The sequence below is a fragment of the Leuresthes tenuis genome, unplaced genomic scaffold (assembly GCF_036924035.1).
Source record: "Leuresthes tenuis unplaced genomic scaffold, fLeuTen1.0.hap1 SCAF_14, whole genome shotgun sequence".
In the NCBI taxonomy this organism is placed as follows: domain Eukaryota; kingdom Metazoa; phylum Chordata; class Actinopteri; order Atheriniformes; family Atherinopsidae; genus Leuresthes; species Leuresthes tenuis.
The window spans coordinates 3,124,087-3,140,190 of record NW_027325368.1 but is presented as its reverse complement, the minus strand read 5'-3'; the positions used below and the strand labels follow the sequence as shown (position 1 = coordinate 3,140,190).

The 16,104-nt window shown below is 43.6% G+C and overlaps 1 protein-coding gene across 1 annotated transcript in view; it reads left to right on the top strand.

The window, feature by feature from the left end:
* Nucleotides 1–16,104, top strand: part of myo10 (myosin X) — a 204,754-nt gene that overhangs the window by 44,102 nt on the left and 144,548 nt on the right. Inside the window, exon 3 of the mRNA XM_072363296.1 lies at nt 9,998–10,156. Coding sequence (XP_072219397.1) covers nt 9,998–10,156 — 159 coding nt within the window. The remainder of the gene's footprint in view (nt 1–9,997; nt 10,157–16,104) is intronic.

Here is a 16,104-nt window from a genome sequence, read left to right as displayed (position 1 = left end):
AGTCTGCAATAACGTAGCTGCAGGGTCAAAGATCACAGAAGGTTTTAGTTTGATGAGCTTAGAATGAAGAGAGTCACTCGTAATCTGCTAAAAACAGTCGCTGAATGGCAGCACGAGTCTTCAGCACATGATATGAATGAGTCTGTGTTTGTGCTGTTTGTTTTAGTGCACGTGCTTTCGTGGGTGTGCACCTGTTCAGCTTCAGAACAGATGTTGCTCTCTGAGAGGAAAGCCCCTGCTGACCAACCAGAGCCTCTCTGCTTATCAGACATCCACAGTTCAGCCTAACTGCCTCTTTAATTTATGACATTTCAAGCATCTCTCAGGCTGAAAACCCATCAAAAACCCGTCTTTTTGTAGCCTCTTCTTAGCTGCATATCCAGACACTGACCTGTCTTAACTGTACACAGGTGTAAGTCCACTCCAGCTGGTTAAAAAGGGTTATTACAAAGTTAAGTTTCATTCACTTATTTATTATAGCGACTGTTATAGATGTATTCTACATTTAATTTAGGTTTACCTGATTTTAAGCACAAATTAAAGTATCTCCAGTCCATTTGTTTGTATTTTAAACTTTATTTAACAGCTTAAGTACAACGGAGGTCCTGCCCAGAATGACTTGACAATACTTTGAGGCAGGATATCACGATATGTATCGCAAGATATTGATTATTGTAAAAAAAGTCAGTTAGACAACTGCAGCTCATCCAGAACCTCACTAAGACCAGAAGAAGAAGAAGTGGAGCACATCAGTCCAGCTGTGAGGTCTTTCCACCGGCTGCCGGTCCATCAGAGGATAGACTTTAAAGTTCTGATGCCGCTCCATCAGAGGATAGACTTTAAGGTTCTGTTGCTGGTCCATAAAGCATCAGTGACCTCCTGACCCACTATGAACCTCCCAGACCCCTCAGGTCATCTGGATCCGGTTCTTTATCAGTTCCCAGAGTCAGAACCAGACCTGGAGAAGCTGCATTCAGCTTCTATGCTCCACATGTCTGGAACAAACTCCCAGAAAGCCTCAGATCAGCTGAAACTCTCAGTATTTAAGTCCAGGTTGAAGAAACATCTATTTTCAGCTGCATTTGAATAAGCTTGAGTTTCAAAACGGATCATATTTTATCTCCTGATTTTATCTTTCATATATATAATCTTTTCTGATTTTATCTATTGTTCTTATTTCTTTCTTTTGCTTAAATTTTAAATCCTGCTTTTTATTTCTTCTGTTTTAATGTCTCTGTAAAGCACTTTGAATCACCTTGTTGTTGAATTGTTCAGCACAAATAAACTTGCCTTGCAAGATAAAGAGAACAGAACACGATTAAAGTATCGGGAAATTCAAAATGAGCTGGAGGCAGCCATCTTTGTCCACGCCAGAGAAGATAAAGCTCATGGAGGATGAAGAGTTGGCATTTTCATCAAAGCTTTCGATCAATCAGTCTTCAGACGCACGATGTGATTGGCTAGAATCCCTTTTAGTTTGCGATAACTTGAGATTGAAGCAACTGGTTCATTCAGAAAAAGACGATTGTGAAGTCTTTGGAAACCAATGAAGAGAATAAAGTCAGTCTTTACCTTTATTTCTCCTTTTTTATGGCTACCTTTGCACCATCTGGGCAGATACAGGCTCACTCAAGGTAAAAATCTCAATCAAATTGATCAGTTTTGCACAGAGATGAAATGTTCTTAGGCCAAGAACAGACGGTTTAACTCACACTACCAGAACTAACTTCCAAAACATCTTCAACAACGTGTCATACGGCTGAAAGAAAGGAGGGAACCAGACCAGCAGCTCTCTGGCAAAGTGTGAGTGGCAGCACAGCAGCATATAAAGTGCATGAGGACAGGTGAGGACAGAGTCTGTGATGGAGCTGCTTTACGAGCCAAGGCCAAGACAAAAGCTCAGCTTTCATTACAGGCTGGCTCCAAACTCTTCTTTTAAGCCCTTCATAATCTCTGCTGAAACCTCTCCCTTTAGTTCTCCACCTTTGGGAACTTTCCGTCTATTCCTACGTATCTGGAGCTTTTCCTAATGCAGTTGCATTAGTTATATAAAGGATATTTCCGCCTGTGAGTGGTGCAGAAATCATTGTCTGTGCACAACTTACTGTGACCCATTTACTGTGGTCAAGGACATCAATCAGTGCCATGAGAAAAAGCTGCACTCGCTTCATGTTATTCGGTTAAAAGCCTCATATAAACACGCTCACAGGCAGGTTGCAAACTATTGTATTTTTTAACGAAATCTAAAAAGTTTCTTGCTGTTTCTAAATGACTCGTCCACTAATGAACAAATCCACATCATGGCCTCTCATTGTTTGCTTCTTGCTTATTCTCTGTGTTCACTTTCAATGCATTTTAAAGCAGTCGAATTCCCAATAAAGCTGCTGTTACTCAAATAGTTGACAAAACGAGGCTGAAAAACCTTCGGATCAGTTTGCACCTGCGGTCCTCTGAATGCATTTTGGGGGCCTCTGCTCTGCTCTGATAAGATCCTGATGTTTTTTCAAGCACAGCGTAATCTCACAGAAGCACCAGTCGCTCATTTCGCTGTGATTTTGGCTATTTTTACATGTGTAATGATCACCCAGCGAGAGCGTTGCTCCACTTCCTCCTTTTGTTGTGTTGGTGGTTCTGCAGCTGAGCAGGCATTTAACTACAAGGCAGACTCTGTTTGGGCTCTCACCACATTTATCGCTCGTAAAAACATGGCTGACGGGTCCTGGCAAGTGGTGAAAATCACATCTGTTGGGCTGAGACCTCTACTTGGACCAAGCTGTCAGGACACTAGGTATTAATTCAGAATGATCAGTCTCTACATTAAACCCCCCTTTGGTGCCATATCTTCCCCTGGTTGGTCTTCCACGTCCCCCCCCAGTCCAATTCTGAATTTTACATGCCCACACGAGGCTCTTTCATCATAGGACAGAGGCCAGCATGGACACTTGTCCCAGTTGTGTCCAAAAGTGACTCAGATCCTCTTTTTTTCTCTCAGATAAGTCAAATTTGAATCCGACTGTTCACTTGTTGCCTGATATATCCCACAACTTGACAGGTATAAGGAGATGTTTATGTTTATGTATTTAGCAGACGCTTTAAGATGATATAACATTACAGCTAACTGTTAGCTGCTAACATCAAAGCTAACAATAAGCTACATAGAAGGAACCCAGGAGTCCGACTCTGTCAGAGGGGACAGAGCAGAGATAGGGTGCAGGCATAGAAGGAAGTGCAGAAAGATAAAGTGCAGAGATAGAGGGGGGAGGGAAGTACAAGGTAAGTGCTGGGATAGGAGATGCTCTCTGAAGAGCTGGGTTTTCAGGAGCTTCTTGAAGATAGACAGGGACGCCCCTGTTCTGGTAGCGCTCGGTAGGTCATTCCACCATCGTGAGACGACACATGAACAGAGTTTGGATTGTCTTAGGCGTGGTGTAGGAGCTGCTAGACGACAATCCTGGGACCAACGGAGGGACCCAGTTGGGACAGAAGCCTTTGCAAGAGCATTCAAGTAGATGGAGCCGTTCCATTAAGCTCTTTGTAGCTAACATCAGGGACTTGGATCTGATGCGGACGGCTAAGGGCAGCCAGAGGAGCTCAATGAACAGAGGGGGGACGTGTTCTTTTAGGCTGATCCAAGACCAGACGCACCGCCGCGTTCTGGACCATCTGCAGAGGTTTCACAGGCTGGAGACCAGTTAGGAAACCAGTTAGGAAACCAGTTAGGAAACCAGTTAGGAGACCAGTTAGGAGACCAGTTAGGTGACCAGTTAGGTGACCAGTTAGGAGACCAGTTAGGTGACCAGTTAGGAGACCAGTTAGGTGACCAGTTAGGAGACCAGTTAGGAGACCAGTTTGGTGACCAGTTAGGTGACCAGTTTGGTGACCAGTTTGGTGACCAGTTAGGTGACCAGTTAGGAGACCAGTTAGGAGACCAGTTAGGAGGCCAGTTAGGAAACCAGTTAGGAGACAAGTTAGGAAACCAGTTAGGAAACCAGTTAGGAGACCAGTTAGGAAACCAGTTAGGAGACCAGTTAGGAGACCAGTTAGGAGACCAGTTAGGAGAGCAGTTAGGAGACCAGTTAGGAGACCAGTTAGGAAACCAGTTAGGAAACCAGTTAGGAGACCAGTTAGGAGACCAGTTAGGAAACCAGTTAGGAGACCAGTTAGGAGACCAGTTAGGAAACCAGTTAGGAGACCAGTTAGGAAACCAGTTAGGAGAGCGTTGCAGTAGTCAAGGTGGGAGATGACCATGGCCTGCACCAGGAGCTGGGGGGCATGTTGGGTCAGGTATGGTCTGATCTTTCTTATGTTCAGTAATGCAAAGCGGCACGAACGAGCAACCGAGGTAACGTCATCTATGAAGGTTAGTTGGTCATCAATCATGACACCCAAGTTTCTAGCAACCTTTGATGGAGCAAAGGTTGCTAAATAGCCATCCTTCACTTGACCTGTCAGTGGCTTTAATGTTGAGCTTTAATCACTGTGTAATCCGTATAATTCCACCTTTTTTAAAACCACCATCTGGCCATTTCTTACTAACTAATGCGTGGATGACTTTAATGCTAAATTCCAGGTGAATCTTTCACCATAACAGCATCTGTGATGTCCCTCACTGCGCTCTAAGGATGCAGCGCGGCTGTAAGTGGCTCTCAGTGGTTGAATTACAGGTAAATGTTGGTGTGAATGTGTCTGAGTGGATGTGTTAGCTGGCGAGGGTCGTAGGGTTTCTCTCGTCTTGCTCGGGTTTCAGAGGTTTTGACGGCGCAGACGTCTCCTCCTCCTTCACTCACTGCAGCACAATGCAGCAGGACATGAATGGGGATTCAAAGAGCAGCTGCTGCTTTTGATCGAGATGGAGAGGAGGTGGAGGCTCGAGGCGAGGGGAGGGTTACCTGTTCACCTCTCTGACAGCCGGGGGGACAGCGAGGGGCTCAGTTTCCTTCTAACGAGGAGTTTCATTCCTCCTCTCTGACATCCTGATTACTGGCATAAAGACAGCGTGATCGTTAAATGTTATTGAAGCAATTAGCCTCCATTTGGTTTTCTGATGCTAACACACCTGAGGGAGTTTCAGGCGAGGTCTGGGTTTTTTTCCAAGGTGTAATGCAAACTGCTACCGATCTGGTCACTGAGGCCCAAAGAAGATGAGATGACAGATCTGGTAACTTTTCTATTTCAACTGCACACCAACATTTATCCCTCCTGGAGACACAAAGGATGGTTTTCACATCTACAGCAGTCCTTTAAAAGCCTGTAGATGTCACGGTTTATTTTCCGTTTCATGTCTTTTCTCGTCATTTCCTGTTTTATTTTGAAAAATCCCTAATCTCGTGTTACTAAGCTGTGTTTGTTATAATAAAACCATCTTGTAACCACGACCCTGCATCTGCGTCCTGAATCCTCAGGATGTAACCTGACAGTAGACAGACTTCGGAGCCTTAAATCACCTTAAATCAGAAGAGGAGCTTTAAATCTACTATTTACATCACAGAAACGACTCCTGATGCGTAGGACAATCAGACTCGAGACCAAACACTGTTGAGATGTAACCGTAACCATCATAAAACCGCAGTGTGTACAGTTTTGGAAACATCGGGTCATTCAACACATGCTGATAAACGTTGGTAATCTAAATGTTTCTGTTAGGAAATACCAGTAATGGACAGTTCAGGATCTGAATGCAACATGAATTCACTTTTCTGATCCCTACGAGGAAGAGCAGCAAAGTTTATCCTGACTGATCCAGGAGTGGAGCCTGTTGACCACAGCTAACTGCCCAGCCCCTCCTCAGCCTACACCGATGCTGTCGGAAGGCTTTGTTGCACACAGATTTATTCCTGTAAGCATCTGTCACTTGGCTTAGCACTTGGCCCCCGTGGCTGTGTTTTTGAGGCAGGGGCTCTCTTCTTCCCTCCAAACACAAATGGACTAATTAGAAACCTGATTAGGTTTGAGGGCAACCTGTGCTCAGGCCTGCTGAGCTCTAATTCTACGATTACTGGAGTGAGACATGGAAAGCTGCAGCATTTTGTGGCTATTTTTCAGGTTTGGGCCTCTTCTAATGCAGGAACTTTGTTCATCCAGATTTGTGTCAGCTGCTCTTTTTCTCCACATATCCTGCTGATAGGGAACTGTTTGTCCATTTTGATATGTAAAAACTTACCTTTATCCCCTTCAACACAGTTAAGATGAACTGGATTGGAAGCTTTTGGTTTGGTGGAAGTCTGAGTTACACAGCCTGTGACACTGAGCTTTAAAGTGAATATCTGGTCTGAGCTCCTTTATTCTCCAACACAGCCTGAACCCTCTGAGACAAGCTTTCTGTCATTTCTTTAAGGAGTCTTCAGGAATAGTTCTCCAGGCTTCTTGAAGGACATCCCAAAGCTCTTCTTTGGATGTGGGCTGCCTTTTGTTCCGTTCTCTGTCAGATGATCCCACACTGCTTCAATAATGTTGAGGTCCGGGCTCTGGGGAGGATTCATCCCTCCATAAGACCTGTTGCCACTGATTTTCAGTCCACTTCTTGTGTCATTTGGCACAGCTCAGCCTTTTCTCCCTGTTTCCCTTCCTTAAGAACGGCTTCTTGACAGCCACCCTTCCATGGAGCCCATTTCTGATGAGGCTTGGGCCAACAGTAGATGGATCAGCTGAAGGTCCAGATGCATCTCTCAGGTCCTGTCAGGTCACAGCTGGATTTTTTCCTCTTTCTTAAGGACATCACTTTCAGATCCTGTTCATCTGCTGGAGATAGTTTTTTAGGCCTGACACTTCTTCTTTTGTCCTCCACTTGTCCAGTTTCCTCAAATGTTTTAAGGACACACTGCACACCATGCTGAGATATGCCAAGTTTTCAGCTAATAGCTCTTTGGGAATCACCTTGTTGCTGCAGAAATCCTATTTTCTGTCTGTCAAACTGTGTTTTCTTTGCTGTTTTTCATAGATGCAGCTAAAGAAATGGGAACAAATGATGTGTCTTTGTGACAAAGTGCCTAAAGATCCAGTTTAAAATGGCTTCTTTGCTAAGTTGTCTGTTCTGTGTCGACACAACACTGGTTCATCCCTTGAGTTAGGAGCCTTTTTTCTGCCTGAATGATGTCCAAATAGGTGAGGATGTGTTAACAGTTGGTAACACATCCTTATATGTCAGGACTTGCTGCACATGTTTGACCGGTGACTGTAAATAGAGTCTCCACTGAACAAGTTTAACAGGACGGTTTTGTTCCTGTAACGGTTCGTCTTACAGTGAATGTAAACAGTTTGTTCTTTAAAGAGTTCCAGTCCAGGGTGAGTTCTTCACTTTGTCAAGACATACTTTAAAAGCTCTAACCTGAAGACAACCAGGAAAACTTGCTTTTCAGTCTGTTTAGGTTTCATTTTCAGGCATTGCTGCCTTTCTTTAAAAGATGTCGGGACGGCAGGCAGCGAACGCATCATTTTAAATGTGAAAGAAAAGCTTCCCTGAAGCGTCACTGCGGGAGGAATGTGAGAAATGAAGTCTGGCAGGATGCTGGGGGGCATTTTGGGTGTTAATGTGCAAGCGGGTGTGTGTGGGGGGGGGGTTCAGGGTCAGAAGTGAATGACTCCTCAGACAGACGCTGGCTTTCTTCAGGAAGGGCCGATCGACCACAGCTGGTCACCAAGCAGCTCCAGGCAGCCTCTGAGTTCATTGTGTGTGTTTTAAGTCGTGTCCGACGTCGTTTATGTGGAAAACAGATTGTCAGTCACAGCCAGAAGAAGAAAGTTGCACCACAAATGGAGCGAGAAAGCCAAACGTTAGGAAACTGCAATAGCTGAGCTCACACAGTTTCTGCCAGCGGGTTTCAAGCTCACAGTGTTTCACAGCCAAAGATTAGAAACTACTGAAATATCTGGGAAATGGCAGCCCTGTTCTGTTCGGAGGGAGACTGAATAGTCTTTGTGATGTTGCTGTCTGTGGAAAAGGAAAAGGCTGAGGCAGCACAAGGTTTGGCTGCCAACCTGGCTGAAGTGTGGTGGAGTAATACCTCGCTGTAGTTTAATGATATCTGCTGCCAGAGGAGAACATCTCCAGCAACAAAGTCTTCAGAAGGGAGGAAATATACGAGGTGAGCCGCATCTGCTCAGAGATTCACTGTGATGCAGGGAAGGATCTTTGTTCTGAGCAGAACCAAGTGAGCCTGCAGACGTCCTGCAGAACACTGATCAGCTGCATGTATCCAGCAAAAAACTCAATTATACGAACAAGTTCCAGCTTCTTGGTCACATTTCAGGTAGATTTTAAGGTCAGATCCGCTCAGTTTTCTGTAAAAGTGTCATAAAAAGTGTGTGTTAAACATCTGTTAATAAAAGGCTTTGACTATGAATGAATGTGCACATTAATTATCAGTCGTAGAATAGATTCTTCCCAAAGAGTCTGGGCTTTCAGAGTCTGGGCTTTAAGAGTCTGGGCTTTGTCCTCAGACAGACGACAGGTTTGCTGATGGCATCCAGCTCCTAATCATCTTCAGCAACAAAGTCTTCAAACGTGAGGAAATATACGAGGTGAGCTGCATCTGCTCAGAGATTCACTGTGATGCAGGGAAGGATCTTTGTTCTGAGCAGAACCAAGTGAGCCTGCAGACGTCCTGCAGAACACTGATCAGCTGCTCCAGCAAAAAACTCAATTATACGAACAAGTTCCAGCTTCTTGGTCACATTTCAGGTAGATTTTAAGGTCAGATCCGCTCAGTTTTCTGTAAAACTGTGTATTAAACATCTGTTAATAAAAGGCTTTGACTATGAATGAATGTGCACATCAATTATCAGTCGTAGAATAGATTCTTCCCAGAGAGTCTGGGCTTTAAGAGTCTGGGCTTTCAGAGTCTGGGCTTTAAGAGTCTGGGCTTTAAGAGTCTGGGCTTTCAGAGTCTGGGCTTTGTCCTCAGACAGACGACAGGCAGACGTTTGCTGATGGCATCCAGCTCCTAACAGCCTCCCATCCGCCATATGTCACCTGCGCAGAGCATGAAACACAAGCTTCTGTCATTCCCTTCCTGTCTTTTTCTTTCTTTCTTTGCTTTGTATTCTCTCACGTCTTTAGTTTAGTTCTTGAAAGAAAGACTGATAATAAAGACAATAAAGATGCTTAATGCCTCATCAACAACTGTAGTATCACAGCTGTGTTTCTGCTGCTTTTCCAGCACTGACCGCAGATGTTTCTGGTTTCTTTATTTGAGGACATGAACCGTTTCTGACCTTTAACAGAACACTACATTCCTGCTCTGAACGTGTTCTGTCTGTCTCAGCAGACCTTCCTGCCACCCTTCACACTCCTCTGGTAACATGAGATAAAATCTATCAGCACGGACATTACTTACATCAGCAGTTCAGATACCCATCTTTAGGACTGTTAAAGTCTCCTCAACCTGCAGTAAATCACACCAAAACAACCACTGAGATGTTAATTTTAACCCCTGACATATCAAGCATTTTATAGTAAAAAAAGTGGCTGTTTTTGTGAACATTTCCTGTTGTGGTTCAGTTTCTTTTAACTTAAAAATATGCGCTGCAAATGCTTGCAATGTTTGCTATGTGTTCTTGGAATTTGAGGATTTGATTCCTTGCAGTTTGTCCCTAATAAGTGTGGTAACCGGGGCAAATTAATCTTTTCATAAGCTAAATTTCAAAGAATGTCACTTGTGACTTGTTTTGTACTTTAAAAAGGCCGATTGGTTCTCAGATTACTGTGGCCTGGTGGTGTTTTATCTGTTCTGGCCTGTTTCAGGCTGTCAACAATGAAATCTGAAAATAAAAATGCAAAAGCTGTGGCTCAGAGCTGTCAGCCTGATGTCCACATCTGGACCCGACTTAGACAGGAAGTGGACCAACTCTAGAGCAAACGGCTCCTCAGGAAACTGCCGTGGTGTCAGGCTGAATGTTTTCCTTCACCCCACAAAACTCAGGAAATGCTCTGATTGAGGTTAAAGTTGATTTTAGGTGAATAAATCTTCAATATCTCCAAATGTTCTGTGTTGTGTTCCAGGTTTACACCTACAAGCAGAATGCTCTCACCTGGCAGAAAGTGCAGCCCATGCACCAGAGCAGCATCGACGGGGTGGAGGACATGGCGACGCTCGAGGACCTCCACGACGGCGCCATCATGCACAACCTCTCCCTGCGTTACCAGCAGAAACTCATCTATGTAAGTCAGCTGACCAACGCCGTTTTCCCTCTTGGGTTTACAGAAGCGTCTCAGGTGTTTGACATGAGGAGCTTGAGGCGTTTACGGGAAAAGAAACCTGAGCCTCTGACCTGAAAAACCCAAACAAAACTCGTTTGTTTCTGCATTTATCAGAGAGTGCGTTGGCAGGTCTTTGTCAGGCTTCACTTCGCAGCTCAGGAATATCCCATGAAAGGCAGAAGTTGCTCAACTGTTGCATAACAGCAGTGATAACCGTCTGCACGCAGGCTGATAAGTGGAGGTGAGACGGCTTGTCTCTGCTCTGAGCTGATGGCCAGAAACAGGGATGTGAAAGAGATCTTTATCCTTCTGGAAGGTTCTGCAAAGGCTAAACTGCACAGTCAGAGCTTCTCAGTGTTCTGTACATGGCTGTCAGAGACCTGTGGGTGTGCAGGGATTGCACTGATGTTCCATGTGGACAAGCTGTCAGAAACATTTGCGTCTCTGAGTCATTACAAACCGATACATACTGAAACTGCCTTGGGCCCAAAATGAGAAAATCACTTTAAAAACGACCGAAAGGTGTGTTTAAATTGGCTGATTTAAGTCCACAACCTAACAAAGTGTACAGAAACAGCACGCTACACGCTGCTTTTCACGTGGAGGCTCTGAAACTGACGGCAACGACCCAAAGAGACTTTACAGTGGAGGTGGGACAGCTGCCAGCTCAGTCCTGCTGAGTGGGGCTGTTGCATGAGCTCCAGTCAAAATGTTGCACTAATTTAATTAACTCAGAAAGTTTTAATGATCATAAACTGCGGTCCGGCACAGACTCAATGCCATCCCTTCCTGTAGTTACTGGACCGGTTCTGAGCAGTGTGGGGGGGTTAAACTGGCTTGTTTTAGCTGATATTATCACATTTAAAAAGGACACACTTTGAATTTAAAGAGCATTAAACAAGCAGGCTGAACCCCTCATTCCTCCACCGTACCTTACAAACAGGACTGAGATGCACAACAAAGGCAAATAAATGCTGACTGAATGTTTAAATCCACCCTTATGGGCTTAAACTTCAAGAAAACCCTCCAGAAAGTTTCAGTTTTACTGTTCCCATGGTAGAAGAGAAGTTTTCAGACCTGATTAAAGTTTTTGGCACTTTAAAATGCTTTTTCTTCACAATGGTCCCCCTTCTTGGCTCTTTCAAAGAGAAAAAGTTCATATTTAAACGCTTTCTAGTGTAATCTAGCGTTTAATCACCACTTTCTTGGTCAGCTTTGCTTACGATCTGCAGGATAGATTATTTCAGGAGGAATTTAGTTTCATTTCTCTGTTATTAAAAGAGTATTTTGGCACAGTACTTGAACAGAACCGTGAAAGATGAATGTTTTTAATTATTTAGTCTTTAGTCTTTAGCTTGTTTCTGGTGTTTCCACCACAGCAGCGTTGACCAGGTGATGAAAGGCACAGGTGCTTTGAGTCCTGGCTGATTCTTTAGCAGAGTTTCCCTGTTCTGCAGCCAGCAGCAGCGAGCTGCCAAGTGAGGGGGGGTGCGATTAGAGTCCGTTTGGCTTTCCCTTTCTTTTAAAGGACCGTGCTCCAGCACTGGCTTCAGTCGGGGGTTTAGTGGGAGCTCGGGGGTCCTGGTTCAGGTCATGTTAACAGGAACAATGAGCAGTTTTTCCCTGTGATATCTGAAATGTTATGTATTGAGGGTCCTGAAATATCCATATCCCACGCTGCCCGGATCCAAACAGCAAGCTGCTGGCGTCACTCGGAGTAAAGAAACCCCTGAAACTGTGGGTCAAAGATCTCCCACCCATAGCTGTCCTACTTTTCACTCATGGATTGATGAGCAAATCTGACCCGGCAATTTTTCCAACAAAACAAGCCGGTGACAAAGGCAGCTTTGTGCTCCTCGCTCACATCAGCTGAGGTAACCTCTGACAAATGCCATCTCGTTACTTTAATGACATTTGAGTGCGCCCGTATGGTCGAAATTATCCAATCAATTCATCACAGCCGCCACATCTCCCGTCTGATGGGGCTTTTTTTTTTCTTTTTAGGCCAGGAGCTGCAAAGAGGGGAAAATTAAAGGGGAGGGTTTGGTGAAGTGGGTCGTGGTAAACCAGAGGGAAGGGCTACGAACACGCTACTGAAGCCAGAAAAAGAAGCAGCAGCAGCCTCTGATGTAAAGCAGGTATAATGATGAGTTTAAGTGGAAAAATTAAGACTCATCTAACAAGCACCCTCACTAATCCTGACTCAGTAGTCAGTGGAAGTGGAAGAAGTTTGGATAAGTCGGTGAGTGCATTAACTGTGCCAAAAAGCAAACTGGGAGTTTATGCTTTTCTGTATGAAACGAAGATGAACTACACAACAAAAAAGCTAGGAAATGGCCCACTCTTTTCATATTTAGCTGCTCGGTTTAGCTGATTTTACAGATCACAAAGTGTGGTTTAAAGAGTCCATCCAATAATCTAATCTAATCCAGATTTACCTATAAAGTCTGGTGTTTTTTTAAGATAAAATGCAAGTGTTCTTGGTTTAAACAAATAAATGCTGTCTGAATGTTTAAGTCCACCTTTATGGGCTTAAACTTCAACAAAACCCCACCAGAATGTCTTAGTTTTACTGTTCCCTTGGTAGAAGAGAAGTTTTCAGACCTGATTAAAGTCTTTGGCACTTTAAAATGCTTTTTCTTCACAATGGTCCCCCTTCTTGGCTCTTTCAAAAATGCTTTGCACTGTCCTGCACAACAAAAACTCCCCAAAAAAGCTAGGAAATGGCCCACTTTTCATATTTAGCTGCTCAGCTTAGCTGGTTTTACAGATAACAAAGTGTGGTTTAAAGAGTCTATCCAATAATCTAATCTAATCCAGATTTACTGATCAAGTCTGGTGTTTTTATAAGATAAAATGCAAGTGTTCTTGGTTTAAACAAATAAATGCTGTCTGAATGTTTAAGTCCACCTTTATGGGCTTAAACTTCAACAAAACCCTCCAGAATGTTTTAGTTTTACTGTTCCCTTGGTAGAAGAGAAGTTTTCAGACCTGATTAAAGTCTTTGGCACTTTAAAATGCTTTTTCTTCACAATGGTCCCCCTTCTTGGCTCTTTCAAAAATGCTTTGCACTGTACTGCACAACAAAAACTCCCCAAAAAAGCTATGAAATGGCCCACTCTTTTCATATTTAGCTGCTCAGTTTAGCTGATTTTACAGATAACAAAGTGTGGTTTAAAGAGTCTATCCAATAATCTAATCTAATCCAGATTTACTGATGGTGTTTTTTTTAAGATAAAATGCAAGTGTTCTTGGTTTAAACTGGTGATTTACATCAACTCTGCAGGCCCGGTTCAGGTCATGTTCCTGCCGCTGAAGGCAGTGTCGTGTTCCTTAAAAAGCCTCAGGAGTGAAAAAGGGGGAAAGCTCAGGTGTAGAGATAATATATGAAGTCAGATTCATCAGATCGCCGGGGCCCCAGAATTCCTTAAAGGGGCCCTGGTGACCTTTGAGGGAATTTAGAGTTTAGTCCACTAAAACAGCTGTTTACAAGGTGCTGTGTTATTTCATGTGTGCAGCCCTCCCTCATTCTTTTTAAGGTGGTATTTAATATGATGGGTTACTCATTTCATTCCTCTTTAAAGTTCCAGTGTGTAGCTTTAATGGAGAGCGCTGGCATAAATACAACATTTAAATGATTTAAAACAGGAATATTTGTCTGATATCATCTGCTATGCATCCATCCCACAAGGGAAAAGCACTGGCTTTAGAGCAGGTCTCTCACCTGTTTGGTGGCCATTGGCTTTTAGGCTTAAAGTTTACATTTTAGCTTTAAGTGGAGTATGTCGTGAAATCTCTGATAAGCCAATAACTGCGCCAACAAAAACCTTTTAAAGGTATTTTTCAGTCATTTCTAGAATGAAGAATGTTGATTGAAAACGCATTTTTTGCTGCTAAAACGTTGAAATTTGACCCCATCGGCCAAGTCTTTCGGTGCCTTTGTTGGTATTTAGCTTTCCTTTGAATAGTTTTCTTCTAATCATCTTTGGAGCTCGGGTCCTGAAGTGTTTGGCTTGGCTTGTTTCTGAGGAGTTTTCTGGAGATGTCGTTAAACCGAAGCTTCTTCGCTTTAGCATTTGCATTACATAGTTGAACTGGGAATTTAGCCTGGAGGCTACCAGACTTCTGTGAGTGTGCACAACCTTTCACTGCTGTGATTGCAAGCAGCTGTGCTGTCGACCGGTGGCCTCTCTCGTCTCCTTTGCAGATTCCAGTGGAAGCACACACACAGATGCTCCATTTTTTTGCTTTTTCTTGCTGTCTCTCACTCAGGAAACTCAAGACTTGATCCGTGCCCCATGTTCCCTCTTTCGTTCACACTGACATACAAGTTCTCTCATTTTTCTGTCTCACGCTGTTTTTCTGACCCGTCAGCCCTGTTCTGTGAACTCCTACATCTCTCTACAAACCGACACAGATACCATTTCAGCGTCAACACCTCCTCTCCTCAGCAGGGGGTCCATCAAATCAACAACTCCACACATTCCGGCCTTTTGAATCCCATATTTTACATGTATGTATAAAGGAGAACAGTCAGTGGGTCTACATGATGAGATTAACTGGATTATAGCTACAGTTGAGTTATGCTCATTATCTGAGGGTAATTATCCTTGGATATATGGCGGTGAATGATTGGAATCACTGGCACAAAGCATGTCACACCCCGGTACGATAGGTGGCGCTGTCCCCATTTCACTTTTACTTTTATTTGTTCTTTGCCAGATCATTTGTTTGGTTACTCACTCTTTTCCAAATCGTACTTTTTAGTAACTCTTTGTTTTTAGGGGTGCACACAATGTTAACCAAAGTGCATGCCTCAGTTTTGGGTTAAAACTGAAGGATTCGACTCCTGATCTGAAGCTAAAGTACGAAAAACTAACTCTCTGAAGACAGTCAGTGGGTCCACATGCTGAGATTAACTGGATTATAGCTACAGTTGGGTTCTGCTCCTTACCTGAGGGTAATTATCCTTGGATATATGGCGGTGAATGAATGGAATCACTGGCACAAAGCATGTCATACCCCGGTACGATAGGTGGCGCTGTCCCCATTTCAGCTATCGCTAATAGAGCCACTTCCTGTTGACGTCTTCACCGCCAACAACAACAAACTCAGGCATTCAGAAAGATGGCGAACGCAGAGCGAGATGAAGCTGCGTCCCTCTCCATCTGTGGTGAGCTGGTTATGGCACAGACGATGCACAACGGCGCATTCTCCATCGCGTTGTTTCTTTCTTTCTGACGACAACAACAGTAATATCGTCTCCTTCCACTTCCGGGTGACGATCGCGGGAAAAATCTGGAGCATGCGCAGAACGCTCGCTCGTCTCCAGGCACGTTCAGTGTGTTTGGATCGAGTTATCTCGGGGTCTTAATTCGATCGCGAGTAACCCGATCCGATATTTTGTCAGATTAAGGTGTCTAAATGAGCTGAATAACTAATTTTATTGTAATTTAGCCATTAATTCGATTATTTAACCGCACTGAGTATCACCTCATCAGATATTTTGACTTAACTACTGCTTGATTTGCAGAGACTGTCTTCGTGATTTGCATAATTAGACATGTAAACGGTGGCGAACAGCTGTAAGATGAGCCTTAAAGAGCCTCAGTGAAATGTTTGGGCTCATCTTTTTGAAGCAGATGGGAACAGTGGCGACTCTTGCTTGGGATTTCATGAGAAAGTGGCACAAAGAGGAACATTTGCTGCTGTTTTATCTTGTTTTCTGAATCGTGGATGCATAAGATTAAAGGAGACATATTTCACTAACACTTTATTTGACATTTATTTGAAGTGAACTCTTACAAAGAGATGCAAAACAACCTCAAAAAGACAAATTTTACTGGAAATATCAACTATTTCTTTCCCACAGCAGCATTTTGACATATTTATTCACATTTATTTACTTT